General features: G+C 45.3%; 1 protein-coding gene across 1 annotated transcript in view; it reads right to left on the reverse strand.

Moving 5' to 3' along the window:
* DNAAF8 (dynein axonemal assembly factor 8) overlaps positions 1–27,372 on the reverse strand; it is a 146,009-nt gene that overhangs the window by 72,677 nt on the left and 45,960 nt on the right. Inside the window, exons 11-13 of the mRNA XM_084818797.1 lie at positions 26,790–26,984; positions 9,293–9,448; positions 781–969 (exon numbers count right to left, since the gene is read on the reverse strand). Coding sequence (XP_084674923.1) covers positions 781–969; positions 9,293–9,448; positions 26,790–26,984 — 540 coding nt within the window. The remainder of the gene's footprint in view (positions 1–780; positions 970–9,292; positions 9,449–26,789; positions 26,985–27,372) is intronic.

Below are 27,372 nucleotides of genomic sequence, written 5' to 3' on the forward strand. Positions count from 1 at the left end.
CCATCTGGGGAACCCCAGAGGGCCAGACTGGGATGTCTGGTGGGCTGGATTTGGCCTCTATTTTGTTTGTTTATTTATTTATTTTTCATTTCTATGCCGCCCAATAGCTGAAGCTCTCTGGGTGGTTCACAAAAATTTAAACCAAAAAGCACACAATAAAACAATATAAAATATAAAAACATTAAAATCACAATATAACAATACAACCAGAATAAAATCAGAATAAAACCCTAGGTTTAAGGTTCAACACCCCTGCTCTGAAACACCGGGTTCTGGGAATGTATGGAGAAGTGTATCGTATGTATGAAACAAAGAGCTCATGTAATGCAGTAGCTGTTGCAGGCATAATGCTGCTGATTGCCTTAGAGAGGATATAAAACCATGGTTAGAATCTGTTTTCAGATCTTGAGTTAAGCAAGAACCATGGTTAACCCTAACTTGCCATTAATGGCATTACCAACATAACAGTTAAGCCTAGCGGGGGAATTTGCAATCTAAAAGGGAGCACGTGGGCAGGGAGCACACCCATGATTAAGCAATCAGTATATTTGCTTATTTCAGATCAAGGGCTAAATGAGAACATGGGTTAGTCCTAACTATGGTTTACATCACTGCTGGTGTAACAGTGACCTGAAATAACTCCTGAAAGGGCAGGGGAACACACAACCCTGCAGCCCACTCCTGATTTGTTTAACCATGGTTTTTAAAAAATGGCAGTGCCGCCATCTGCGCTGGCCAGCAGTGGCAAAGCCCAGAAACACAGAAGTGTGCATACAGTACCGTAGAGTCTGAGTTAATGGTAGCAATGTGGTCGAGGCGAATGGCAGGAATCTCAGGAAGGAAAGGGTACAACTGATTCTGCAAGTGCCCATCCAGCTGGTCTTTCCACTGAATAACATCAAAGAGGTACGTCTGGGAGAGAAATGCAGAGATCTCTTGATGGAAGAGAGACGTTTCCTGGAGGAGGTTCTTGGGGTGGAAAGGGAACACATAGTTAATGGCCTGGTCTTCTGGTTACACATTCCTATCATAAGAAGTACAGTGAAATAGTATTGGGATTAAAAGGCAGAGGGAATTTGTTAGCATGTTAATACAGTTCAGTATCGTCTCCCATATGCTGGGCATGAGTGCTTACTGGGTTCGTTTCTGGCAGCATAGGGGCCTATAACCATTATTTTTGCCTAGATCAAAAATATAGTGTTTAGTCCACAAACAGACTGGGGAGATAACAAGAGCAAAATGTTCCTTTTTTAGCAATAGAACAGGCTTCCTCACCCTGGTGCTGGACTGCAACTCCCAGCATTCCCAGTCAGAATGGGAATAACAGAAGCTACAGTCCATGAATCAGAGGTCGGAATTAAGATTGCCGGGAGAATTATCAACAACCTCCGATATGCAGACGATACCACCCTAATGGCAGAAAGCGAAGAGGATCTCAAGAGCCTCTTGTTGAGGGTGAAAGAGGAGAGTGCAAAAGCTGGTTTGAAACTCAACATTAAAAAAACGAAGATCATGTCATCTGGCCCTATCACTTCCTGGCATATAGAAGGGGAAGAAATGGAAGCAGTGACAGATTTTACTTTCTTGGGCTCCAAGATCACCGCAGACGGTGACTGTAGCCATGAAATTAAAAGACGCTTGCTCCTTGGGAGGAAAGCTATGGCAAACCTAGACAGCATAGTAAGAAGCAGAGACATCACCTTGCCGACAAAGGTCCGTTTAATCAAAGCTATGGTTTTCCCAGTAGTAATGTATGGCTGTGAGAGCTGGACTATAAGGAAGGCTGAGCGCCGAAGAATTGATGCTTTCGAACTGTGGTGCTGGAGAAGACTCTTACGAGTCCCCTGGACTGCAAGGAGGTCAAATCAGTCCATCCTAAAGGAAATCAACCCTGAGTGCTCATTGGAAGGACAGATAATGAAGCTGAAGCTCCAATATTTTGGCCACCTAATGCGAAGAGAAAACTCCCTGGAAAAGACCCTGATGCTGGGAAAGACTGAAGGCAAAAGGAGAAGGGGACGGCAGAGGATGAGATGGCTAGATAGCATCATGGATGCAATGAATATGAACTTGAGCACGCTCCAGGAGAGAGCGCAGGACAGGAAGGCCTGGCATGCTATGGTCCATGGGGTCACGAAGAGTCGGACACGACTGAACGACTGAACGACTGAACAACAACAGTCCAACACATCTGGAGGGCACTGGGTTGGAGAATGTTGCTCTGGGCACCAGATTCCATGTGTAGGCCTGGGAATACTTCTTCTCATAGCCTTCTCTTAAATTGGAAGGATAACACAGGTAAAACAGGTATGGATTTTTGGAACACTCTCCGTAGCTCTCCGGCAAGGGACTCTGAACTCATTCGCAGATGAAGTATTGCTATTCTTTTCCTCAACTCAGAGAGAGAGGGAGACAGAGACGGAGAGACAGACAGACAGAGAGACAGAGAGAAGCAGCAGCTCTCTGCCAAGTAAAGAGTTCCACAAGGCACTGGTCCCCAGGGAGTTACTTGCAGAGGTAAACATGTCAGGATTTTAATGAGATGTCTATTAAGGTGTTTTTAGAGGAGGTCACAGAGATCCTGCATGTCACTACTGCTGAGAAAGGCTGGAGAATTAAATCCAAACAACCAAAGAATTCTCCAGAGAGGCTGCCAACGGAGAAAGCACAGGAGTGTTTATTTGTTTCTCTCTGCTGCAACTGACATTTTGGAAAGATTGTTTTTTTTTTTTGGCGTTTCCCACCAGGTTTTGTCTCCGACTGGTATGAATGTTAGCTATATGAATACTTCAAAAGGACAGGAACAATAGACCTTGCTGCTACCACAGAAGAATTCTAAGGCACCTCTGTAACAAGAGGAAAATACCAGGTACATTACGCCTGGTAACACACCAGGGAACTCAGGTAGCAGGGCCCAGGTACCTTATATCTGTTGGGCCCCTGAGCAAGGCCAGCTCAAAATATTTTGCTGCCTGAGGCAAAAGACAAGATGGCACCCTCCCCCCATTCCATGTACAGAAGCAAACTGGATTGGCAGTTCTTCAACACTAGTGTCCTCAACCACACCTCAGAAAAGCAGGCTAGTTTAGGGGGTACAGGACAGGTCTGGTGGCACATACAGCTCTGCCTTCTAAGAGAGATTAGTGGCTGGGGGGCTCCAAACGAATGACCACTGCTGCTGCTGCGCCACAGCATCTGCCACCTGAGGCGGCTGCTTCACTCTGCCTAACGGTAGGGCTGGCCTTGTCCCCGAGGCAGCTTGTAGGCTGAAGGAGCTACTGACTTGAACTTTTCTGTGCTGCAGTGCCACCCTTATAATGGTCAGAGAAGGAACTTTGTCCCATAAGCTCAGTCAGACCAGGTGACCTGAGAAACCAATGAGGGCTGGCTCGCTCTATATAACCGTTTCTCCGGGTTTGCTTTCTCAGTCTGAGCAACATGTCTCACAGAGTAGCCATGCAGTCTACCATGCCACATGCCCAACAGCCTGCCTCCTCCAATGCCTTCTTCCTTTTGCTCCTCATTTAGAGATGGTACTGCTGCTGGTCTTCATCCCACCTGGACCAAATGACCGAAGGAACCAACCAATATAACTGTTGATCCAGGCTTGATTCCCCAGGTTGAACAACTCATCCCTGACAGAAGCTGCTGAACACCCGAGCACCTGACCCATAGTCCCCGTGAAGTGGCAGAGCCTAGGCCAAAAATTTACCTCAGTGGGAACTAGGACCATAGTCCAAGCACTTTCTAGGAACACTGTGTAGGCAGGGGTGTGACACCAACTATTTCAGTTATACACACATACACACACACACACACACCCTCTCTGTGAAGAAACACCAACAGTGGAGACCTCTCTATGCTGCTCTAAGAGTTCGACATTGTTCAAAGGAACTTGGGCTTAAAGCTTTCAGAACTCCTTCAGTTTTATGATACCAGAAGAAAATATGGGAAATTGCTCACTGTGCATAGATTGTGAAACTCTGGTTAGTTGCCTCAGTGGAAAATACCAAGTATGGTTTGTTATGCTTGTTATCACAGCATGAGGGTTTTAAGCACTGTTAAGCACGTTATTTTGGCTTCAGTGTGAATGTGACAATAGGCTTGTGTTGTTGTCGTTTTTAAAGTCCCATGAGCTTTTTGTCATGTTTAAACCAGGTTGCTTGTCCCTACATGTGCAACATTTGCACATCAGGGATCTGTGGCCCAAAAGTATACTATTAAATGTGACAGTGAGTGTAAGGGAGACCACATAATGCCTGATGCTGACATCAAACATCTGAATAATAGGATTGGAGTTATTGTTTTTCTTTACATGCCCATGGTCACATTTAAGCCAGGCTGAAGAGTCCAACTGATCTAACAAAGAACTGATTGATTCCCTCTGAGCAGTGGCTCTCAAACACTCAGAAAAAATCATGCCTAAAACATATTAGATCTTCTGTACTGTGCCCCTCCCATGCAGAAAGAAACATTTAGGTATAACTTCCCCAGCTCATACACCTGTCTACAATGCCTTCGCCACAGGCCTCCATTTGAACATCTTCCTGTGTCTTCCTGCAGCATGAAATTGCTGGGCTAGAATGTATCATTGTATCAAATTTTTGTGAACCGCCCAGAGAGTTTCAGCTATTGGGCAGTATAGAAATGAAATGAAAAAATGAATGAATGAATGAATAAATGAATGAATGAATGAATGAATAAATAAATAAATAAATAAATATCATTATAAATGTGATTCTATTTGTTTAGGACTCACCAAAGTTTTGTCTCCCACTGCAGGTGTTAAAATTAGTACAGCAAAACTAGGAAGGCTGTGTTATTATCAATTACTTGCAGTTATAAATGGCCACTCTGCTTATCTTGTATAGTTTTGCATAGAAATGTCACAGACTATGTACCTCTTGAATTTCATGGTATTTTGGCCCAACTGTTTACTTTTTCTTTTCTTTTCTTTTCATTTAATTTCATTCATTATATTTCTATACCGCCCCATAGCTGAAGCTCTCTGAGCAGTTCAAAAAAATTAAAAACCATTAAAATACATTATATAAAATATAAAACCATTCACGAAATAACATGGAACAAATAACACACACCATAACAACATATATCTAAAACAAAAACAATCAGCCAGAGACAATCAAGAGACTCATTATATGCTGCCAAATGCCTGAGAGAAGAGGGCAGTTTTAACCTGGCACCGAAAACATGACAATGTTGGTGCCAGGCGGGCCTAGACAGGGAGCCACCACCGAGAAGGCCCTCATCCTTGGTACTGCCCTTCAAGCCTCCCTCAGAGGAGCCTCCTGGAGGAAGGCCTTAGATGCAGAGCATAGTATGTGGGTTGGTTCATGCCAGGAGAGGCATTCCATCAGGTACTGTGCTCCCGAGCCATGTAGGGCTTTATAGGTCAGAAGCAGCACTTTGAATTGGGCTTGGAAGCATATAGGCAGCCAGTGCTTTTCTCTCTCTCTGTACCCAACTGAACCCAACTCATGCATGTGATGGGTGGTGGGTTCTAGTCCAAGAACGCTTATGCCACCATAAATCTGTCTGCCTTTTAAGATGCCACAAGACCCTCTTTGTCAGGTTTCCCTTTTGCCCCTGTTGTAAACTTCAGAACCCAAATCAAAACACAGACAAGAGGCTTCAGTTCTCGGCTTTTACTCCACTACTTTAATGGGTCATACAGATGCAAATGGTCAGTGACTCACAGTCTACAAAAGAAACACCTTCAGGGAGTTCAAAGGAAAGCTACGAAAGTTGCCCACTGTTTGAAGAAAAGGAGGGCTACTGTCCTAACTTAAGGGGTGGGGGATCTCCCTCTCTCTCGTGAGGCCTCTAAGGACCGCTGTTCACGCCGGGCCAATTGGGCAGACCATCTAAGCTCCACCCCTGCCATCTCTCTCTTGGCTCTGCGTCTGCACCTGGTGTCTAAGAATTCAGGCTCTCCAAGCCCCACCTCTCCCTGTTCGTTATCTCTCACAGGGGTGTGTGAAGAGAGGCCCTTTTCATCTAGCTGGGCCTTTGAAGCCTGAGGAGTCTGTGTCTCTATCTCTGGACAAGCCTAGGAAATTTCCCCCTCCACCTCCTGCAATTCCTCTTCAGAATCTGAGCCACTGAGCCGCCCCCTGTGCTCAGAGGCAACCCTGACATCCTTCTAGTTGCTACAACCCACCCTATTCACACACAAAGTCCCATTTCTTTCCCACAGTACCTACATACACTTTCCTCATGCCTCTTCACCCTTTTTCCTTAGGCAACAGAGTCTGCAATACTCATTTATGTGGGAATCATCCTCACTGGGCCTTAATTTTGAGTAGCCTTGTATAGGACTGCAGCATGCGGTTCTCAGAAACTCACAACCCAACCCCACTCCATCAGTGATCACAGCAGAATTATGACCACCATTTCTATGCCTATATCAGCAGGAAATGGAACACCTTTGGCACCTCCTCTGCTGGTGTCCCACACATCCCTGTTTGAGAACTGGTGCTGTTTGAAAGCTGCCTGTCCTCAGCGGCCCTTAGCATCCCAAAATTCCATTTCCCCAGAAAGTTGCATTTATCTATCCGGCTTTCGTTCATTTATTTATTTCAGTTTTTAATCAAATGTTTGATGTCAGCATCAATCACTTTCCTGCACCAAAAAAAAGAGAAAGAAACACCCCAGAAAAGAAAAGAGTTCGGCAGCCACAGCTGTTACATTATGGGTTTTATGACACACTGCAGGAAATGTGGCCCTTTACTGTTCTCTGGCAGCCAGGCCTCAGCTGCAGATGATAAATGCTCACTGCAGCGGAGAGATGGCGGGCGAGCACCAAGGGTTTTAAAAACGCAATTGAAATAACCTGGAGACATTATGCACCAGCTTGGACTCCTCCGAAAATGTTAATAATATTAACAGCTTCTAGTGGTTCTCCTGGGATGCATCAAAACAAACAGAACCCTCGGTCATATTTCCCTTCTCGACGTCCATGGCTTGCACTACTTTAAAAGAAGGATAATGTGGAGGGTAAGAAAGAGTCCAGAATTTTGACTTCACAAGCAGCCACATTGACCTTGGAACTTGGAGGTGATGCTCTTCGAGATATGTCACTGGCTGGCTGCTGATATTGCAGTTATCCTCTCCAACTTAGTAAGTCCAGCACACTGTAACTTGTCTATGAGTATGGCCTGCAACATCCATGTGATTGCAACAGAGTTGGATGCCGTGTGATTCATCCAACTGAGAAGTTGGATTCATCAACTTTATAACTGCTGTAGAACACCAAAACTATCATAAAATATTCCAAACATATCAGGGCCAAACTAGGCAGTTGGAGGCAGACCTGGATCTGAGAAACTGCGCTGCCAAATACCTGCAAACCATCAGGGGAAGGGTATGCTTTGTACAAGAGAAGCAATGGTCTGGTTTGCACATAACACTAACCCATGGTTTCCTTAACTCATGCTTGACCCATGGTTTGTTGCCCTACCCAGGGCTTGTCTGGCACACGATCAAACAAACCATGGTTTGTTTTCTCAGTCCGTGGGTTGTTTCCCTCTTCCTTCACTCTGTATTCCAAATGACTTTGAGGCACTGTAGAACTGGCATGTAGAGCAGCTGTGGGTTTTTTACTGCTCTTGTCTCTGTAGCCTGGCGAAGCAACCCATGAACAACCCACAGTTCTGGGTTCACATGTAATAACAATCCATGGTTTAAACAACCCAGAGCTCACAACCCAACAACCAACCATGAGTTCTCTTTCTGGGTTGTCCATGGTTAACAAACCATGGTTTGTTAGCATGGCTGCATTCACACATTACGACAACCCAGAATTCAGTATCCCATGGGTGAAATAAAACATGGTTTAACACTATGTGCGAATCATGTCAGTGGGTGGGAGGGGGAAATGCACAATCCTTCCTTTGCCTACTGCTTTTCCAATTGAAACCCTTTATCTCAGCCTCTTCTCCCCTCCCCACCCCGCAGCTGAGGTTCCAGATGCATGTTTGCCTAATCATGGGGAAAAGCAGCAGCAAGGAACTGGTTACAAGAGGAAAACAGCAAGTGGAGACAGGTTAAACACCCCACTCCTCCCACTTGGTATATTTGGTGGCAATCCTATTACATTTTGGCCCTTGTGGTGGTGGAAAGGATCCTGCTTTGCAGTTCGCAGAGCACTTTGCAGATAAAGTCACTTATATCCATTCTAACTTGGACCCCACATTGATTGTAGAATATGTAGATGTGCCCTTGGCTTCTGCTTGTCTTATTGTTAAGGATACTTTTCACCAGGGGCAGCCTGAGGACATGGACAGGGTTCATGGTAGGCTTGCCATTTGTGGATCACCAAAAAAGAGGACATGCATCACCAAAAAGAAGGATAAAAGAGGACACCAATTTGCATATGCTAATGTATATGTATAGATGCATATTTAGAAATAGTTATGGTAATTTATATAGAACTACAGTGCATCTCACTATAGTGTGGAAGACAGTAAACAGATGACTTCTGTGACTTGCTCAGGGCATTTCTACATGAGGCTTTTATCCTTTACCTTTATCAAGGCTTCTGCTTCTGAATTCTTTGCAGGATTAAGAGTCGCTCCTTTACATGTGCTTTCTTCTGGGGGTTTTATTTTTCTGTCTTTCTATATGTTTCATTATACAGCCACTAGATGGAGGTGTGGTATAGCGGAATTGCACAATTATACAAGGCTTCTATAATGCCACTGAGACAAACAGCAGGCTTCCCCATTAGGGAACAACCCCCCCCCCCCCCAATAATGGTTGTAAAGCATGGGAGAGGTCCTGGAGGATGACAATGTTATCTAAAGCACCTGCAAACTACCATGAGTGAGCAATTATGAGTGCACAATAAAAGCCTTGTGTAGAAAGGTTCTTGGTCTGCCATTTAGTTGCTGTTAGTGGGCAACTTCAAGGCCCAGCTCTTCCTTCTGAGGGTGCTTTAGCTATAAAAAGGACTTGGACTAGACTTGAAACAGAGGACCGTCCTCTGTAAAAGAGGATACCTGGCCACTCTAGTTCTTGGAGATGGGGGGCTGACCACAGTGCAGGCCAGCAGTTCCCTCTTGATGCAAGCTGTTACAGTAATACAAAAAAGGCACCTGTGCCTGGCCACCAGAATCCCGGGTTCAAATCCCCACCACTTTAGAAGGCCTCCCTTTAGAGGGCTGAGGTTTGGCTCAGCCTGAATAAGTACACAAGTTTATGGCATGCAATAAATAGCAGTGATGCTTTTTTCAGCAGTGGAACAGAAAGACACTGTGATGCCGCTGCTTACTTTATGTCTCCAAAGTCTGGAGCTGCCCTGGGCTACCGACTCCTTGGCTGGTGTTAAACAAGCGTGGAGGGCCAAGCCATCCTCATGCCAGGCCTGCTGCAGTCCCAAGACCCGGAATGGTCCTTTGCTGTCTTCTCTCACTCCAAAACAGGGTACCTGCAATTGCAATTGAAAAGAGGACTTGGATTAACTGATCATAATCCCAACTTGACTTGGTATGGAGAAAGGTGGGAATGCCGGGGAATGCTTCACTCAAGTAGTAGAATATAGCTAAACTCAGGCCAATTCATAAGACTTTTGCACTTTTATATTGTAAGCCACCCTGAGAACTGCAATATAGCAGAAGAGTAGGATATATATGTTAAGGTTACTTGTTAAATAAACAATACAGTGATATGAAAAGCACACCAGAGAGATAAACATACCAGTTTTTGATAGGATACATGGTCTATCTTATTGTTGCTTTTAACTTTTGCATTTGGGTAGCTATGCAAGCTACAGAGACTCGTAACTCCTACTAGTTTCCTAGCAAGGAACAAGAACGGAGAGTCCTTATTGACTTGCATGTTCTCTGCCGCAGCAACACAGTACATTGCCCTTATTGATGACAATGGGGTCGATAAACTCAGCTAAAAATCAATGCTAAGTGATTACGCTATTATGAGGAGATGGCGCATGGTTCTTTCCAGTGAGTCTCATATTCTCCCAGTAATGTGTATTAATACTCTTCGGCTCATCAGTCACCTTCTGCTTTCATTTGGAAGGAGGCAAAAGATTCTTTCGTGGTTGCTATTGCGGGCTAAAAATCTCATCATCCCTAATCATCGGCTATGCTGGGTGGGGCTGATGGGAGTTGTAGTCCAAAACGACTGGAAGGAACCAGGGTGGGGGAGGCTGTTCTACCTGATAGACAGTTCTGTTCTAAAGCAGCCTTTCAAACGATTCCACAAAAATGACTAGCCCACAAAACTAGCACAGAAGAAGTCCTGGTCCATCTGCTCATTCATATCTGTGTTAGTTACTTGAGGCCTAAAAGGAAAAAACAAAGCACCAAGCTCTGCAAATACAAATAAAGGGGGGGGGGCATGGCACATTAAAGATGAACGGATCTTCTGCTCCACATGTTTCCCCAGGGTAGAGCCCATTTTTGTTCGCTGCATGAAGTTCATCTCTTGTCCATGAAACCCTAATCGATTAAAGCTTCTATTACAATAAATCTGTTGGTCTTTAAAGTGCCACAGAATTCTTTCTTATGTTGCCCCTCTGGAAATTTGACCTAGAGGCATTTTTGCCTCACCATAGATGAACAGGCAAGTGGCTATTTACACGTATGATAGAAAAGCAATAAAAACACAAATCAGCATAAAAGAATGCCAGGCATCATTACCTTTATGGTAGCTGATGTATATAGTACGAGCAATTTGTGAACTCATTATTTTAAGTCTCTGGGCTCTTCAGGTCATCCAGGAGTAGGGATAGATGAATCTGTCAAGTTCAATTCTGCTCAGTTTCTCATTTTTCCTACATCAACTTTGTTCCGTCATGTTTCCGTGTCAGTTTGCAATGTTTTAAAAATCCACGCCAACGTTTGTATGTATTTTCATGCACAATTATCTCAACGTATGCAGTTCTCCAAATATATGCTTTTTTGTATACACTTTTCTAAATACATGCATTTTTGGCAAGCAATTTCCATTAATATAATGCGGTTTGCTGCACACTTTCCCCTAATATAAACTTTTCTGTGTGTACGTCCTCCAATTGCATGCAGTTTCGTGTGCACTTTTCCCCATTAGTGTTCAGGAAGTGCGAATTTGGAAAGTGTGCATTAAAGTGCAAACCGAATGCATTTCTCACCCATCCCTACCCCAGGAGTCTAATGAGGCTGTAGCACAAGAGCGGAGCATGTGTTTCGTATTCACAAGGTTCCATCTTCAGTTGAAAGGATCTCAGTTTGCAGGGCCGGGAAAGGCTATTGCTTGAGAACTTTGAAAGCTGCTGCCAATCAGAGTATACAGTTCTGGCCTAGATGGACCACTAGTGTGATTGAGCGTAAGGCAATTTCATGCACTCAGTGTATTTATGAATTTCTCACGGTGAAAAGGACGTCCCTAACACTAGCAGAACAGGCCATGGGAAGAAGAAGGAATGGAAAACCTGTTGGAGTAGGACCAAGCAGAGACACCTGAAGACTCTTTTAAAAGAGGGAAGACAGCAAAGGTTGCCTGCTTTTTGTCTGGCCCTGCTCCTGTGCTTTTAACAGCAGCCTGACACACACTGAAGAGCCAGCGTGGTGTAACGATGAGAGTGTTGGACAGGGACTCTGGAGATCCGGGTTCTAGTCCCCACTACGCCACGCAGCTCACTGGGTGACTTCGGGCCAGGCACTGGCTCTCAACCTAACCTACCTCACAAGGTTCTTGGGATAAAATGGAGGAAGAGGAGGACCGCGTATGCTGCCTTGGGTTCCTTGTAAGAGGGAAAAAGGCGGTATACAAATGTAAAAGAAATAAATAACCGCAGAAACGTTTCCAGGCATAGAGATGAAAAGATGTGAAAAAATGTCCCCTGCTGAATTTCTTGTCATGCACGTGTTGAAGGAATGCAGACAAAGGTGGCACACCTAATGGGAGAGCTGGAGTGTGTAGCGATTATTGTGTTGGACAAGGAGGAGACACTTTGGTTCAAATCCCCATCTGGCCAAAAAACTCAGTGAGTGATCTCTGTCTAATTCACCTTGCAGGGTTGTTTGGGGGATAAAATGAGTGGGAGAGAGGGAGAGAGAGAGAGAGAGCCATACATTGCTTTGAGCTCCTTAAGAAGGTAGCCAAAAGACAAGAAAGATGCAAAGGTCTTTAAGGGGAACTTCAGTCACCAGCTTTTACTGGATCAAGACTGTTGATATGGATAATATAGCAGATAGGCAAACTGTAGTCATCAGCTCCATCTGGATTTCGTGCGTAAGCTTTATGAACTCTGCTTGTGTCATTCATACCAGATGCTAAATCAAGAAGCATTTATAGCAGAAAGGAGCATATTCAAGATACACTAAGAAGAAAAGCACTGAATTAGCAACTGATTAAATTGCTTTAAGAAGCATTCCTCGGACTTGTAATGGGACTTTCAGGCATGCTTCCCTCCAGCTTAATTTGAGTGCTCTGCATCAGGAGCCATGAGGCTTAAAGACTGGTCTTGACTCTCCCTGGCAAAACAATCTATCTATCAGGAGCTCTTGTAGCTTTCCTCTGTGTTGATGAAGCTTTGCTGTCAGGCCTGCATGACTAACTGAGAGTGACCAGCTTGGCTGAATTTATTTAATGCATTGCAGGCTATGGCCAGCAAACTGCCTGCACAACAAGTCATCTCAGTGTAGTGCTTGGGGTGTTGCCTGAGTGCGAAACCAGCATGATGTTCCATCTCTACTTATGGTTCTCCTGCCCTTTTATTCTTCTTGCCATTCCTTTCCTGAAGCCAAATTCTTTCTTTCTTTCTTTCTTTCTTTCTTTCTTTCTTTCCCTCCCTCCCTCCCTCCCTCCCTCCCTCCCTCCCTCTAATAGTGAACTCAGATGCTGAGTGACGACAGCTATGTTGTCAAACCAGCCACCGAGAAACAAGAAGGAGGTATCAGCTCACCATGTTTTGTAAGAGTACAAAACCTTTAGAAAAAAAAACACAAGGGGACAACTCTCCCTGCCAAGACAGCCAAATGAGGACTGTGCATGCTCAGTGGTCATGGAATGCTAAGTATTTGTTGGGGGCAGGAGGAGTACAATGGAATCCTGGAAGAGAGCATGGCTGGCTCGAACCAGGAACACTCCACACTGCAACACTTTTGTTGTGGGTCCCACCTGTAATTTTTTTACTTATCACATTTGGATCAGGGGTTCCCTGTAAAAACATGGCCCCACCCCCCATTTTATCTTCACATCAGTCCTATGGGGTAGGTTAGGGTATGAGATAAAGACTACCCCATGACCTTCCTTTCCCAGCCTTTCCTTTTTGCCTTGTCATTCCATCCTTGAACAATTCTACCTAGTCAAGGCTGGTGGCTCAGATATTGGTGGGGCTGTAAATACATTCTGGGTTTCAGACAGAACCAGCCAGAACTCTAAAAGAGGTATCCAAGGTGCTGAACCTATTTTGAAAATTGGATTCAGCACCTTGGATAGTTCCTGTAGAGTTCGGGGTGGTTCTGGCTGAAACCCCACCAAAATTGGAGCCACCAGCCTCCACTGTTTCTACCCTATTCCCTTTCCAGGCCTAGTTCCATATGTCCTGTCAAGAGCTGTTGCGAGTTAGAACCAGGAACACTGTCGGGGGTGCCTCTGAGCATAGGCAGTGGCAGAGTAGCTCAGATTCCGAAGAGGAACCGCAAAACGTGGGGGAGGAACTTTCCCAGACTCTGTCAGGGGGCCCTAGCCGGCCTCTTTCAGTCTACTCCAGTAGCCAACTCCAGGCACAGACAAAGGATTCTTTTCAAGGCTTTATTCCTTTTACAACTTAATAACTCTATCACCAGCGACTAAGCTATGAACAGCAGAGTAACCTATGCCCCAGGTTGGAAACAGTTGGTCCCCATTTGAACGAGAATCACTTGCAGACCCTGAACTTATGGGCTAGGGAAAGTCCCTCCCCTTTTCCCTTGGGTCCTCTGGACGCGACTGTTGCTTGCGCACCAAACGGGCGCTATGCCTCCTTTCCGCACCCTCCATAGCTCGTCGCTCTTTGCGTCTGCGTTGAGCATCCAGCCAGCCCTCGTCCCATGCTCTTTCACTCCCAGGACCGCTATCTATGTCTGGAATGCCGGCAAGAGAAATCTCTGCCAGCTGCAGGGCCTGGGAGGGATGAGCACGCTCCTCTCCCATGGACAGCTGTTCTTCCTCAGAATCAGAACTGCTCTGAGGTTCTATGGGCTCAGTGTCCACCCTGACAGACTCTTCCAAACAGGGAGAGAGACTCTTCAGGTTTCAGTAGTCCAGCTGGATGGAGAGGGCTTCTCTTCACAGACCCCTGTGAGAGATAGCAAACAGGGTGAGGTGGTGCGTGGAGAGCCTGAATTCTTAGACGCCAGGCGCAGACGCAGAGCCAAGAGAGAGATGGCAGGGGCAGAGCTTAGGCGATCTGCCCAATTGGCCCGGCGGGAACAGCTACGCATAGAGACCTCACAAGACAGAGGGAGATCCCCCCCACCCCTTAAGTTAGGATAGCCTGCCTGACTTTTCTCAAACGGTGGGCAACTTTCAACCTGGGTAGCTTCCCCTTGAACTCCCTGAAGGCTTTTCCTTTGTAGACTGTGAGTTACTGACAATTTGCATCTGTATGACCCATGGAAGTAAAGGATTAAAGAGCTGTGGATAGAAGCCTCTTGTCTGTGTTTTTGATTTGGCTTTTGAAGTTCAGCAGGGACAAAAGGGAATCCTGACAAACAGCAGCTTGGTGGGAGCACACCTGAGTCGCATGCCCAAGATCCTAGGTTCGATTCCTGATATTCTCAATTAGAAGGATCAGGGAGCAGGTCATGGGAAAGCCCTCAGCCAGCTGAAGAAGACAATACTGAGCTAAAAGGAAAATGGTCCGACTTAGCATAGCTAGCTGCGTATGGAACTGTGTACAGCTCCCTATGTAGTAACACATTAGGGCTACAGGTTAGAATACTCCCTGAGCAGTAAAAGGTTTATGTATTTATTTATTTAAACATTTAATAGCTACTCTTCAGCACTGGCTCTCTCAGCGGTATACAGCAGTAGACATAAAAGCACAATATAAAACAACAATAACAAAATAAAAGACAAAAAAACAGTGGCTGCGGTTTTATCGGAACTCGTTTTATACAAAATCTCTGTTTCTTTTTTTGAATAGTAATTATTTTAACATGGTGTTTTTATTCTTATATCCCATCTGCTGTTCACTGCTCCGAAATCTTTTGGATGTAGAGCAGTATACAAATATTGTAAATAAATAATAAACAAACAAACAAATAAATAAATAAATGTGGCCTGCAATCCTACCCGGGAGTAAGTCCTGTTAAAGTCAGCAGGGCTTACTTTTGAGTAGACAAGCTTCGAAGTCAGGCTGGGATTTTGCCTGGACAGCATTAGCATCCCTCGCCTTGTGCCTGCTGGCTTCTCGCTCCTGGTTCTTGCTTGGCGGCTGCCTGGGGCCCAGCTCTGTCACTTCCTAGCCTTCCAGCCCATCGCTCTTCATAGACAGATTGGCAGACTTTGCCCCTCCTGTTTCAACAGGCATTCTCTGTCTTTCCCCTCCATCCTCATCATCCTCACCATCTCAATTTATTAAATAGCTTTCTCAAAAATTACTCAAGGCATCATGCAACAGGGAATAAAACATACAAAAACGTAAAATACTTTAAAAATAACTGAAAACAATTAACAACACAATACAAGACCTGATAAAACAACTAAATTGAGAAGCCTCATTATTTGTTGTCAAATGCCTGGGAGTAGAGGAAAGTCCTAACCTGTGCTGGAAAGGTGACAATGTTGGCACCAGGCAGATCTCACCGGGGAGAGCATTCCACAATCAGGGGGCTACCACCAAAAAGGCCCTCTCCCTTATTGTCATCATCCAAACCTCCCTTGGAAGAGGCACCCGGAGAAGGGCCTCGGATGTTTTCACCCCTGCTGTAAGGCAGCTTGTACCTTTTTTGGGGTAAAGGTGTCTAACGAATTACAACATTTCCATGGGGTTTTAGGCTTTCAGTACCTTATCTTGTATGAGGACTGCCTAGCCCCTCAGCAATGGGCCCGCTGCCCAGAATTAATATCTGGCCTGCAGGAACTGCCAACTCCTTAACCCCAACATTCTTTACTGAATACATTGCAGATGTCTTGCCTGGCGGCTCAAAATTAGCCCATATACACAATAACATCCAGCCCTTTGCGGGCAGAACTGCTCTTCTTTGTGGAGAACCTGACTTCTCTCTACATGGTTTTCACTTGTGCAGCGAGCGAAGTTAGTAATGAACAAGTATCAAAAGGAATTATATTAGACTATTATCTATTTATTGACATTTATATACTGCTTTGCTTGTTAAAAAGCCATTGAGGTGGCAAACAACCATTTAAAACAATAAAATCTAAAAAAGAAAAAGAAAAAAAGAAGCAGGAACATTAAAAACACTAGAAACACATGTAATGAAAAATGTTGAGGTGCAGCTGCTCATCATGACAGTCCCTGGCCACGCAACCAAGAAGAGTCCAAAATGGCAGGCAGCTGTGTTGATCCACATAGACAAACCAGTTCTAATAGTTTCTGTCTGCTATGAGCAGGTCTTTTGTACAGCTAATGGGTCTTAACTGCCCATTCATGACCAAGCTACCTCAGAATATTTTGCATTACAAGCGGGAACAATATTATTGTTACTGGGAAAATTCATTCCTCACCCCCGCTAATGTGAGGAGTGCAGCTAAGCTCAGAGGAAAGTCGGGGAGGGGGTGGTGGCAGGTAGCAGGAGGGGGGCCCTGCTAATAAAAAAAGTGTCAGCGTTCCATCCCTGCGAATCTTGGCTCCAGTATACCACTGGGCGAAACATGAGCACGAGTACATAATTTAGAAGGCTGAATTAAAAATATGTGTCTTCATAGCCTTTCTAAACGTGTGTTGGGCAATTGTAGCTTTTGAAGGAGCGCAGTCCAGTTTGGAGGCGACACAGGAGAAAGCCTTTCCACACGCACCTGACAAACGGGCCTCTGGAAGTAGTGGTGTCCTTAAGAGGGCCTCTCCTCAAGAACTTAATACCTGGACAGGTTCACAATGAGGCACATAGTACCTTAGAGAGACAGGCCCTAAGCCATTTAAGAGCTTAATACCCAGACAGGTTCATAATTGGGCATGTGTTCCCTTAGAGATACAGGCCCTAAGCCATTTAGGGCTTTAAAGGTTAAAACTAACATCTTGAATTGTACCTAGAAAGCTGTCAGGGTTGCCTCTAAGCATATAGAGTGCCAGAGCAGTTCAGATTCTGAGGAAGAGCTGCAACACATGGGGGAGGATCTTTCCCAGGCTTCAGAGGCACAGCTGGACAGAGAGGCCCCCCCCCTTCACACTTCCCTGTGATAGCGAACGGGGGGAGGCAAGGGAAGGACAACCTGAACTCTTAGATACAAGGCGCAGATGCAGGCACAAGCGGGAAATCGCAGGAGCTGAACTTAGGCGCTCTGCCCGATTGGCTCAGCGTCAACAGCTGCGCCCAGAAGTGTCACAGGAGAGGGAGAGAGTTTCCCCTTCCCACCCCTTAAGTTAAGAGAGTTTGCCACCTTTTCCCAAACGGAGACCAACTTTCGTAGCTCCCCTTTGAACTCCTTGAAGGCTTTTCTTTTGTAGTCTGAGTCTCTAGCAATTTGCATCTGTATGCCTCATTAGGGTAAATGGAATTAAAGCCTTGGAAATGCAGCCTCTTGTCTGAGTGTTGATTTTGGCTATTGGAGTTTTCAGCAGGGCAAAAGGGGAATCCTGACAAAAGCCATTGGTAACTAGTCCAAGTCTTTCAAGATGGGTATAATATGGTCCTGGTACCATGCACCGGTTAGCAGCCTAGCTGCCATGTTTTGCACCAATTGAAACTTCTGGACATGTTTCAGGGGTAGTCCCACACTGAGCGCATTGCAGCAGTCTAAGCACGATGTAACTAAGGCATAGATAACTGTTGCCAAGTCAGACCAACTCAGGAAGAGTTGCAGCTGGTGCACCAAGTGTAATTATACAAAGGCACTCCTTGCCACCCCTGCCAGCTGAAGATCCAGGGACAGTAGAAATTCGAGGAACACTCCTAAGCTACAGAGCTTATCCTTCACTGGGAGCACAACCTCTTCCAGAACAGCTGGCATCCTAATCCCTGTGTCAGGCCTTCTACTGACTAACAGCACCTCCGTCTTGTCTGGGATTAGCCTCAATTTATTCACCCTCATCCAGCCCATTATTGAACCCAGGCAACCTTCAAGAGCTTCAGCTGCTTCCTTGGTGTTAGGTGACAAAGATCAATAGAACTGGGTCTCCTCAGTGTATTGATGGCACCGTATTCTAAAGCTCCAGATGACGTCTCTCAGCATTTCCATGTAAATATTTAACAACATGGGGGACAAGATAAGTGGCGGAGTCAAACGGTAATCCCCCAGCACCACCTTCTGGACATGGCCTAACAGAAAGGCCCAGAAGCACTGCAAAACAGCATGCTAGAAGGCTACCACAGGTGATGGTGTCAAAAGCCACTGAGACTCACGTTGATCTTTACACAATGAACAGAAACAAGAGCAAGCGTTCTTACATAAAATATTGTTTAATGCTTGCTCCACTTCCCCAAGCGGCAGGAAGATCTCACAGCCAGCTTTTACAGAAACATTGCCCTTGTGCAGAGAGAATAATGGAGACTTACGGCATTGTTGCAATATCTGTTTATCTGCAGATATGCAAACTGAGTTGGCAGGAGAGCAGGGAAATACCCAGACACACAGTGTTAGTATTTAAAACAGCACCGGTTCTCCTCAAAGACAATGGTATGCCCTTGGAGCTCCCTCTTCCTTCCAGCCAGCTGCAGCTCTGCCTCCTTTACTGGCTACATTCCAAAACGCCAGCGAACTGCTTCTCTCCAGCCCTAACCCAAGCAGACAGGGTGTTCAGTAACTAGTAGCCATCAGCCATCAAAAGCAAGCACCCTCAGCTGGCAGACTCTGAAAAGTCATTGAGAGAAGAGGGGGCGTCTGTCTGTCTTGTGTCTCCATGTCCCCTAAATTCTAAATAGCTACATGATAGTGCCACAGCCACAGATTACAACTGCAGATGGGGCCTTTTACTGATCTGCTTATGATTATGTCTGCCAAAAATAGCTATTGCATTGATGGTTCACTTATTAACTCTCTATAAGCCATTGCAAGCAAAGCTTAATTAAAAATGCAAATTGGACAACCATCTTTTCCTGGCTACATATTTTTATATGAATTAAATCCTGACATCCTAACTAAAAAAAACACTTCTAACTCACCATCCCTTCCATTCTAGCCCATCACATTTAATTATTGTCAGCTTGTCCCACCCCACCCACACTTTTTTTGCTACTTTTACGTGACTTGAAAGCTAAGAACCAGATTCAGCCTATTGACTTTAGAAGCATCCAGAAAGGATTGTTAAATCCTGCTTTGAATAAGCTCAGCCACTGCTGTCATCTGCGGGAAGAAAGGAAGGTGGATCTGGAGGATGTGTTCCTCAAGAAATTTGGGCTGCAAAGGAAGGCCCCCCTGCTCAGACTTGCCTCCATTTTGGTCAACGGCAAAACCATTGGAAGCCTCTGATAGATGGAGACCGAATAATCACGAAGCACAATATTCCAGTAGGCAGTTTACTCCTGCTTAAAAGGTGATTCGAACAGCAGCCTGTGGACAGGTGCATAGCCAGAAATGTTGTAGCAAGGGGGCTTGGAGACAGGGATGTATGGATGGTGCAAATTCCATTCTGTCTGTGTTTTGTGGGTTGTCAGGTGCCTTCTGTTCCATCCTCCGTCCATCCACAGAATCGGATTATTTTTGTTTCCGAATTTGCGCAAATTCGCAGGTGTGAAAATGTGCAACTTCTCCCCAAATGTGCATTTTCATGCTTTAGCCTATGGGGCAAATGCACATTTTTGCCTGGTTTTTTTTTTTAAATTCTGCCTATTTTTCTATGATGAAATTTGAGCAAAATTCAGGAAAGTTAGAAAACTGTTCCACAAGTTTGTGGAAGCCACCCAACAGGGAAAAAGCCAGTCTGCTGCGGAATCCACGGGTTGGATTCATGAAAACCTGAACTCATTTGGTTCCGTTGCAGATTTCTCTGACATCCCTACTTGGAGGTACACAAGGGAGGGGGAGCATTGTACATCAGTGTGAAGAAAGAGAAAAAATTAACACAGGGGGCATGATCCAGCCAAAGTTAGGCACTTTTACACCCCCAATGATATGAATGGAAGAGATGTGAAGCACAAACCTGTGCAGGCAAGCTCAGAAGGAAGTCCCACTAAATTCAATGGGACTCAATCCTTAGTAAATGGTTTGGGATTGCAGCCTTAAGGCAACAATCCTATGTGCGCTTACCTGGGAATATGTCTAATTGAACTGAGGACTTTCTTCTGAATAATTACAAAAGGAAATTTCCAAATTCCATATCATCGTTAACACCTTTATTAGGCCAACTCAAAAGTCACAAAATACTGATTGCATAGTAAATTTCCCAGTGAAATCAATGGAGCATAAAAAGTGCTTAGCTTTGGCTTGATTGTGCCCTAGTTGTTGTTCAGTCGTGCAGTCGTATCTGACTCTTCGTGACCCCATGGACCATAGCACGCCAGGTCTTCCTGTCCTGCGCTCTCTCCCGGAGTGTGCTCAAGTTCATATTCATTGCATCGGTGATGCTATCTAGCCATCTCATCCTCTGCCGTCCCCTTCTTCTTTTGCCTTCAATCTTCCCCGGAATCAGGGTCTTTTCCAGTGACTTTTCTCTTCGCATTAGGTGGCCAAAATATTTGTGCTTCAGCTTCAGGATCTGTCCTTCCAATGAGCAGTCAGGGTTGATTTTCTTTAGGATGGACTGATTTGACCTCCTTGCAGTCCAGGGGACTCGTAAGAGTCTTCTCCAGCACCACAGTTCGAAAGCATCAATTCTTCAGCGCTCAGCCTTCCTTATAGTCCAGCTCTCACAGCCATACATTGCTACTGGGAAAACCATAGCTTTGATTATATGAACCTTTGTCGGCAAGGTGATGTCTCTGCTTCTTACTATGCTGTCTAGGTTTGCCATAGCTTTCCTCCCAAGGAGCAAGCGTCTTTTAATTTCATGGCTACAGTCACCGTCTGTGGTGATCTTGGAGCCCAAGAAAATAAAATCTGTCACTGCTTCCATTTCTTCCCCTTCTATATGTCAAGAAGTGATGGAGCCAGATGCCATGATCTTAGTTTTTCTAATGTTGAGTTTCAAACCAGCTTTTGCACTCTCCACTTTCACCTTCAACAAGAGGATCTTGAGATCCTCTTCGCTTTCTGCCATTAGGGTGGTATCGTCTGCATATCGGAGGTTGTTGATAATTCTCTCGGCAATCTTAATTCTGACCTGTGATTCATCCAACCCGGCATTTCTCATGATGTACTCTGCATATAAATTAAATAAGCAGGGCGACAATATGCAGCCTTGTCGTACTCCTTCCCCAATTTTGAACCAATCGGTTGTTCCATGTCCGGTTCTTACTGTTGCTTCTTGACCCTCATACAGGTTTCTCAGGAGACAGGTAAGGTGGTCTGGTACTCCCATCTCTTTAAGAATTTGCCAGAGTTCGTTGTGATCCACACAATCAAAGGCTGTAGCGTGGTCAATGAAGCGGAAATAGACGTTTTTCTGGAATTCTCTTGCTTTCTCCATGATCCAGCGAATGTTGGCGATTTGATCTCTAGTTCCTCTGCCTCTTCGAAACCCAACTTGCACTTCCGGTAGTTCTCGGTTTGCATACTGCTGAAGACTAGCTTGCAGGATTTTGAGCATCACCTTGCTGGCATGTGAAATGAGTGCAATTGTACAGTAGTTTGAACACTCTTTGGTATTGCCTTTCTTTGGAAACTGACCTTTTCCAGTCTTGTGGCCATTGTTGAGTGTTCCAAATTTGTTGGCATATTGAGTGCAGCACTTTAACAGCATCATCTTTTAGGATCTTAAATAGCTCAGCTGGAATACTGTCATCTCCGCTAGCTTTGTTGTTACTAATGCTTCCTAAGGCCCACTTGACTTCACTCTCGAGGATGTCCGGCTCAAGTTCAGTGACCGCACTCTCATGGCTATCAGGGACATTCAGATCTTTCCTGTATAGTTCTTCTGTGTATTCTTTCCACTTCTTCTTAATCTCATCTGCTTCTGTTAGGTCTCTGCCTTCTTTGTCCTTTATCATGCCTGTCTTTGCACAAAACGTTCCCTTGAGATCTCCAGTTTTCTTGAAGAGATCTCTAGTCTTTCCCATTCTGTTGTTTTCCTCGATTTCTTTGCATTGTTCATTTAAGAAGGCCTTCTTGTCTCTCCTTGCTATTCTCTGGAAATCTGCATTCAGTTGGATATATCTTCCCCTTTCTCCCTTGCTTTTCGCTTCCCTTCTTTCCTCAGCTACTTGTAAAGCCTCATCAGACAGCCACTTGGCTTTCTTGCATTTCTTTTTCTTTGGGATGGATTGAGTTGCTGCCTCCTGAACTATGTTACGGACCTCCGTCCATAGTTCCTCAGGCACTCTGTCTATCAAGTCTAATCCCTTAAATCTATTCCTCACCTCCACTGTATATTCATCAGGGATATGATTTAGGTCATACCTGAATGGTTTAGTGGTTTTCTCTACGTTCTTCAATTTCAGCCGAAATTTTGCAAGAAGCAGCTCATGATCTGAGCCACAGTCAGCTCCAGGTCTTGTTTTGACTGACTGTATAGAGCTTCTCCATCTTTGGCTGCAAAGGACATAATCAATCTGGTTTCGATATTGACCATCTGGTGATGTCCATGTGTAGAGTCGCCTCTTGTGCTGTTGGAAAAGAGTGTTTGCTATGATCAGCGTGTTCTCTTGGCAAAACTATATTAGCCTTTGTCCTGCTTCATTTTGTACACCAAGGCCTTGCTTGCCTGTTATCCCAGTTATTTCTTGACTTCCTTAGCATTCCAATCCCCTATGATGAAGAGGACATCTTTTTCTGGTGTTAGTTCTAGAAGGTGTTGTAGGTCTTCATAGAACTGATCAACCTCAGCTTCTTCAGCATCAGTGGTTGGGGCATAGACTTGAATTACTGTGATGTTGAATGGTTTGCCTTGAATTCGTACTGAGATCATTCCATTGTTTTTGAGATTGTACCCCAGTACTGCTTTTCCCACCCTTTTGTTGACTATGAGTGCTACTCCATTTCTTCTAAGAGATTCTTGCCCACAGTAGTAGATATAATGGTCAACTGAACTAAATTCGCCCATGCTTGTCCATTTTAGTTCGCTGATTCCCAAGATGTCGATGTTCAGTCTTGCCATCTCATGTTTGACCACCTCCAGCTTACCTTGATTCATTGATCTGACATTCCAGGTTCCTAAACAATATTGTTCTTTACAGCATTGGACTTTCTTTTCACCACCAGACACATCCACAGCTGAGTGTCCTTTCGGCTTTGGCCCAGCCGCTTCACTCTTTCTGGCGCTACTTGGAAATTCCCTCTGCTCTTCCCTAGTAGTATATTGGACACCTTCCAACCTCAGGGGCTCATCTTCCGGCATCATCTCTTTTAGCCTTGTGATACGTTCCATGGGGTTTTCTTGGCAAGAATACTGGAGTGGGTTGCCATTTCCTTCTCCAGTGGACCACATTTTGTCAGAAGTCTCTGCCATGACCTGTCCGTCTTGGGTGGCCCTGCACGGCATAGCTTATGGCTTCACTGAGTTACGCAAGCCCCTTCGCCACAACAAGACAGTGATCCATGAAGGGGGTGCCCTAGTAGTCTAATACATTTAATTTTTAAGTTATTTTTCATACATTAATTGATTTTTTAATATGAAAATTAAAACCAAAACTCCAAGCACTCGCCAGTCACTCTAATGCCTTTGGACCCACTAGCCAGATCACTGGAAGGTGGGAGTAAGAAGTTTACTTCACTGAGAAATTGGATAGAATATTGCCCCCCACCCTACGCCTTATGTTGCTGAATAAGTGAAAAAGTTACAGCAGCCTTCCGCAACATGGTGCCCTCCAGATGTTTTGGACTACAACTTCTAACATTCCTGGCCATTGGCCATAAGCTATGGCTTATGGGAATTGAAGTCCAAAACATCTAGAGGGCACCAGGTTGCGGAAGGCTGGGGTAGAGAATTATTATATTTAAAATTATTATTTTTAAAAAAGTAAGAGTAAGCTGAAAATTCAGGAAAGGGGCCTAGAATACCTCTGAGAAGGGGCAGCCCCACTCACATCCACAGCTACAATGTTGCCCAAAGAAGCAGTTTCCCTGCCTCACTGCTGATTTAGCACATTCATGCAAATTTGGGAGGTAAGCATAGGAAGCTGCCTTATACCAAGTCAGACTATTGATACATCTAGCTCAATGTTTTCTGTGCTGACTGGCAGTGGCTCTCCAGGGTTTCAGGCATGGGTCTTTCCTAGCCCTACCTGGGGATGCCAGGGATTGAACCTAGGACCTTCTGCATGCAAAGGAGAAGCTCTACCTATGAGCTAAGTAGGTAGGGATGTCCATTGTTTGCAAATCTGGCCCTTTGGGGGCCCAGTGCATTCCTGCTGCCCGCCCAGCTCATCTCAAATTCGCAAACCGTATCATGGGTTTTCCCCCAGATCCAGGAAACATTTTCAGGTTTCTTTTTCATAAATAGATTAAGAACATAAGAACATAAGAAGAGCTGTGCTGGATCAGACCAAGAGTCCAAGTACTCCAGCATTCTGTTCACACAGTGGACAATCAGCTGTCAACCAGGAAACCATAAGCAGGACACGAGTGCAACAGCACACACACACACACCCGCCCATGTTCCCTAGCAACTGGTGTGCATAGGCACACTGCCTCTGGTACTGGCGGTAGCACATGGCCATCAGGACTAGCAGCCATTGACAGCCTTTTCCTCCAGGAATTTGTCTAACCCCCTTTTAAAGCCATCCAAATTGGTGGCCATCACTGCATCCTGTGGTAGCAAATTCCATAGTTTAAGCTATGCGCTGTGTGAAGAAGTCCCTCCTTTGATCTGTCCTGAATCTCCCAGCAATCAGCTTCATGGGATGACCCCGGGTTCTAGTATTATGTGAGAGGGAGAAAAAAGTCTCCCTACCCATATTCTCCACACCATGCATAATTTTGTACACCTCTATCGTGTCTCCCCTTATCCTCCTTTTTTCCAAGCTAAACAAGCCCAGCTGTTGTAACCTTCCCTCATAGGGGAGATGCTCCGGACCCTTCATCATTTTAGTTGCCCTTTTCTGTACTTTTTCCAGCTCTGCAATATCCTTTTTTAGGTGTGTTGACCAGAAGTGTACACAGTATTCCAAGTGTAGTCGCACTATAGATTTGTATAAGGGCAGTATGATATTGCCAGTTTTATTCTCAGTTCCTTTTCTAATTATGCCTAACATGGAGTTTGCCTTTTTCACAGCAGCTGCACACTGGGCTGAAATTTTCATTGAGCTGTCCACCACAACCCCAAGATCTTTTTTCTGGGTCAGTCACCACTAGGTCAGATGTCCAAGCATCTAGGATCCTGCCAGGTCTGATTATCTTGAAGTGCAATGCCGAGGTTAAGGCGCTGTTGTTTGCAGCAGAGAGATGGCCTCAGCTGTGCTGATTTATAGCTGGTCCTTAATCAGCGCAGTTGGCTAATTAGGTCAGTGTGCTGCTTTTAACGGAGGCCCCTCGCTGTAACTTCCTTTTGTTCTTTTGCTGCTTCCGTCTGATTCTACGCCATTCAGAGGGATGGATTATCTCAGGCTCTGCTTCCAGCATTTGGGGGAATTCAGGAACTGTTCAAGAGGGGCCAGGTTGCTCCTGTAATGTTTCCAGGGAAGGACTGTCAGCCAAGACTTCCTGCTCCTTGCTTAGCTCTGGCTGGGGTCCATTGTGCTGGCTCTCCCCTCTCCTTCTTCCTCAGACGCATCCTCCTCCAGGTGGGCATGAAATCAGATCCCATCAGATTATACTTGAAGTTGGGATGTTTTGCCCCAACGTGCATCACTTTATACTTGCAAATTGAGCAAACTGTGGCAGCAATTTGTGTGATTTGTGCAAATTACAGCTGCCGTTTGCTTAATTTGCACAAATCACAGCTGGAATTTGCACAACTTTCTATTTACCCACCCCCAAAACCCCAACCCGGAAAATCTGCGAACTGGCCCAACATGATGTAGATCGAGTTGGGCCAGCTCGTGGTGAAGTGAGCCAAAGTCCGGGGGGCCAAGCTGATGAAAGCTCAGTGAGCTCCATCCCTGGGACAGATTCCTCCGACATCCCTAGAGTGAGGCTCTTCCCCTCAAGAGCGTGAAGTGGACGGATTTTCTTCTGCTGATTCTGATCTGGCAGATGCCCCATTCACATTCAAAGCAAATGAATGTGGCTTCTGGGGAGAGCTCTCACAGCTGTAGCGCTCACAGTTTGAGGGTTGACCGGCAGCAGATTAGAGAGAATAATTCAACAACAAGAAGAAAAAACTCACCCAGGAAAATTTCTTCTCCTCCCTACCCCCTCACCCCCTGCCAAGGGAGGGAGGACTTCCTGCTGTGCAGCACTAATGGAGAGGTGTTTTTTTTGCAGGGGGGGGAATTAAACACTTCTCTCCCACACATATCTCCCCACAATCTTGACTTTCCTTCCCAGAATGCATCTGCTTCCTAATTTAATTGAAGTCACACACAATGGCGCTTGCAGCCTCATACCTCCCTTTTCATACAGTAACAAGATCTGCCTGCAAAACTGGTGCTTCCATTGTGCAAGGTTTTCCACAAGGCTGCCGTACTCACCAGTGAGAGGAGCCAGGCCACAATCGCAGGGTAGATGTTGGCAGCTGCCAAGGAGGTTTCCGGAAAGAAACTGCTCTGTGGACTGCAAGGGGAAACCTGTCCACAGCTAGACAGCCGAATGGTCATAAGCAGCATCTCGCTTTCAGTACCTTTTAGGGTGGGTAAGATGTCGACAGGCGCAAGGTATGAGGCCTCCTGTTAAAACAAAGTGGGAACATCAAATTCTTCAAGGGGAGGGGTATTCACTATGGTCTCCACTGATTCTTAGAAAAGCAGCAGCTGAAACAGCTACAGAAGCAGCAGCAGTATTTAAGACAGGCCTTTTATGGCCTTTTTTGGAGCCCCCACTGCCACCACCTAATTTGCTGTGATACTGGCAATTTTGCTTGGAAACAAGGCACGCAGGGAGCACGCACCTTGTTTAGAAGCAGAATTGTGCTCCTAGGAATTCTGGCAGCAAATCTGGTGGTAGCAGGGGGCTGCTGACCCCCAGAAATTGCCCACCACTGATCTAAGAGTTGGAGAGAGGCATAGTCCCACCCCCAGAGCCTTCAGAAGTCACTGCCTCTAAGAAGAATCTTAT

The sequence above is a fragment of the Heloderma suspectum genome, chromosome 12 (assembly GCF_057233095.1).
Source record: "Heloderma suspectum isolate Gila_16-S chromosome 12, 16-S_ref, whole genome shotgun sequence".
NCBI classification, from domain to species: domain Eukaryota; kingdom Metazoa; phylum Chordata; class Lepidosauria; order Squamata; family Helodermatidae; genus Heloderma; species Heloderma suspectum.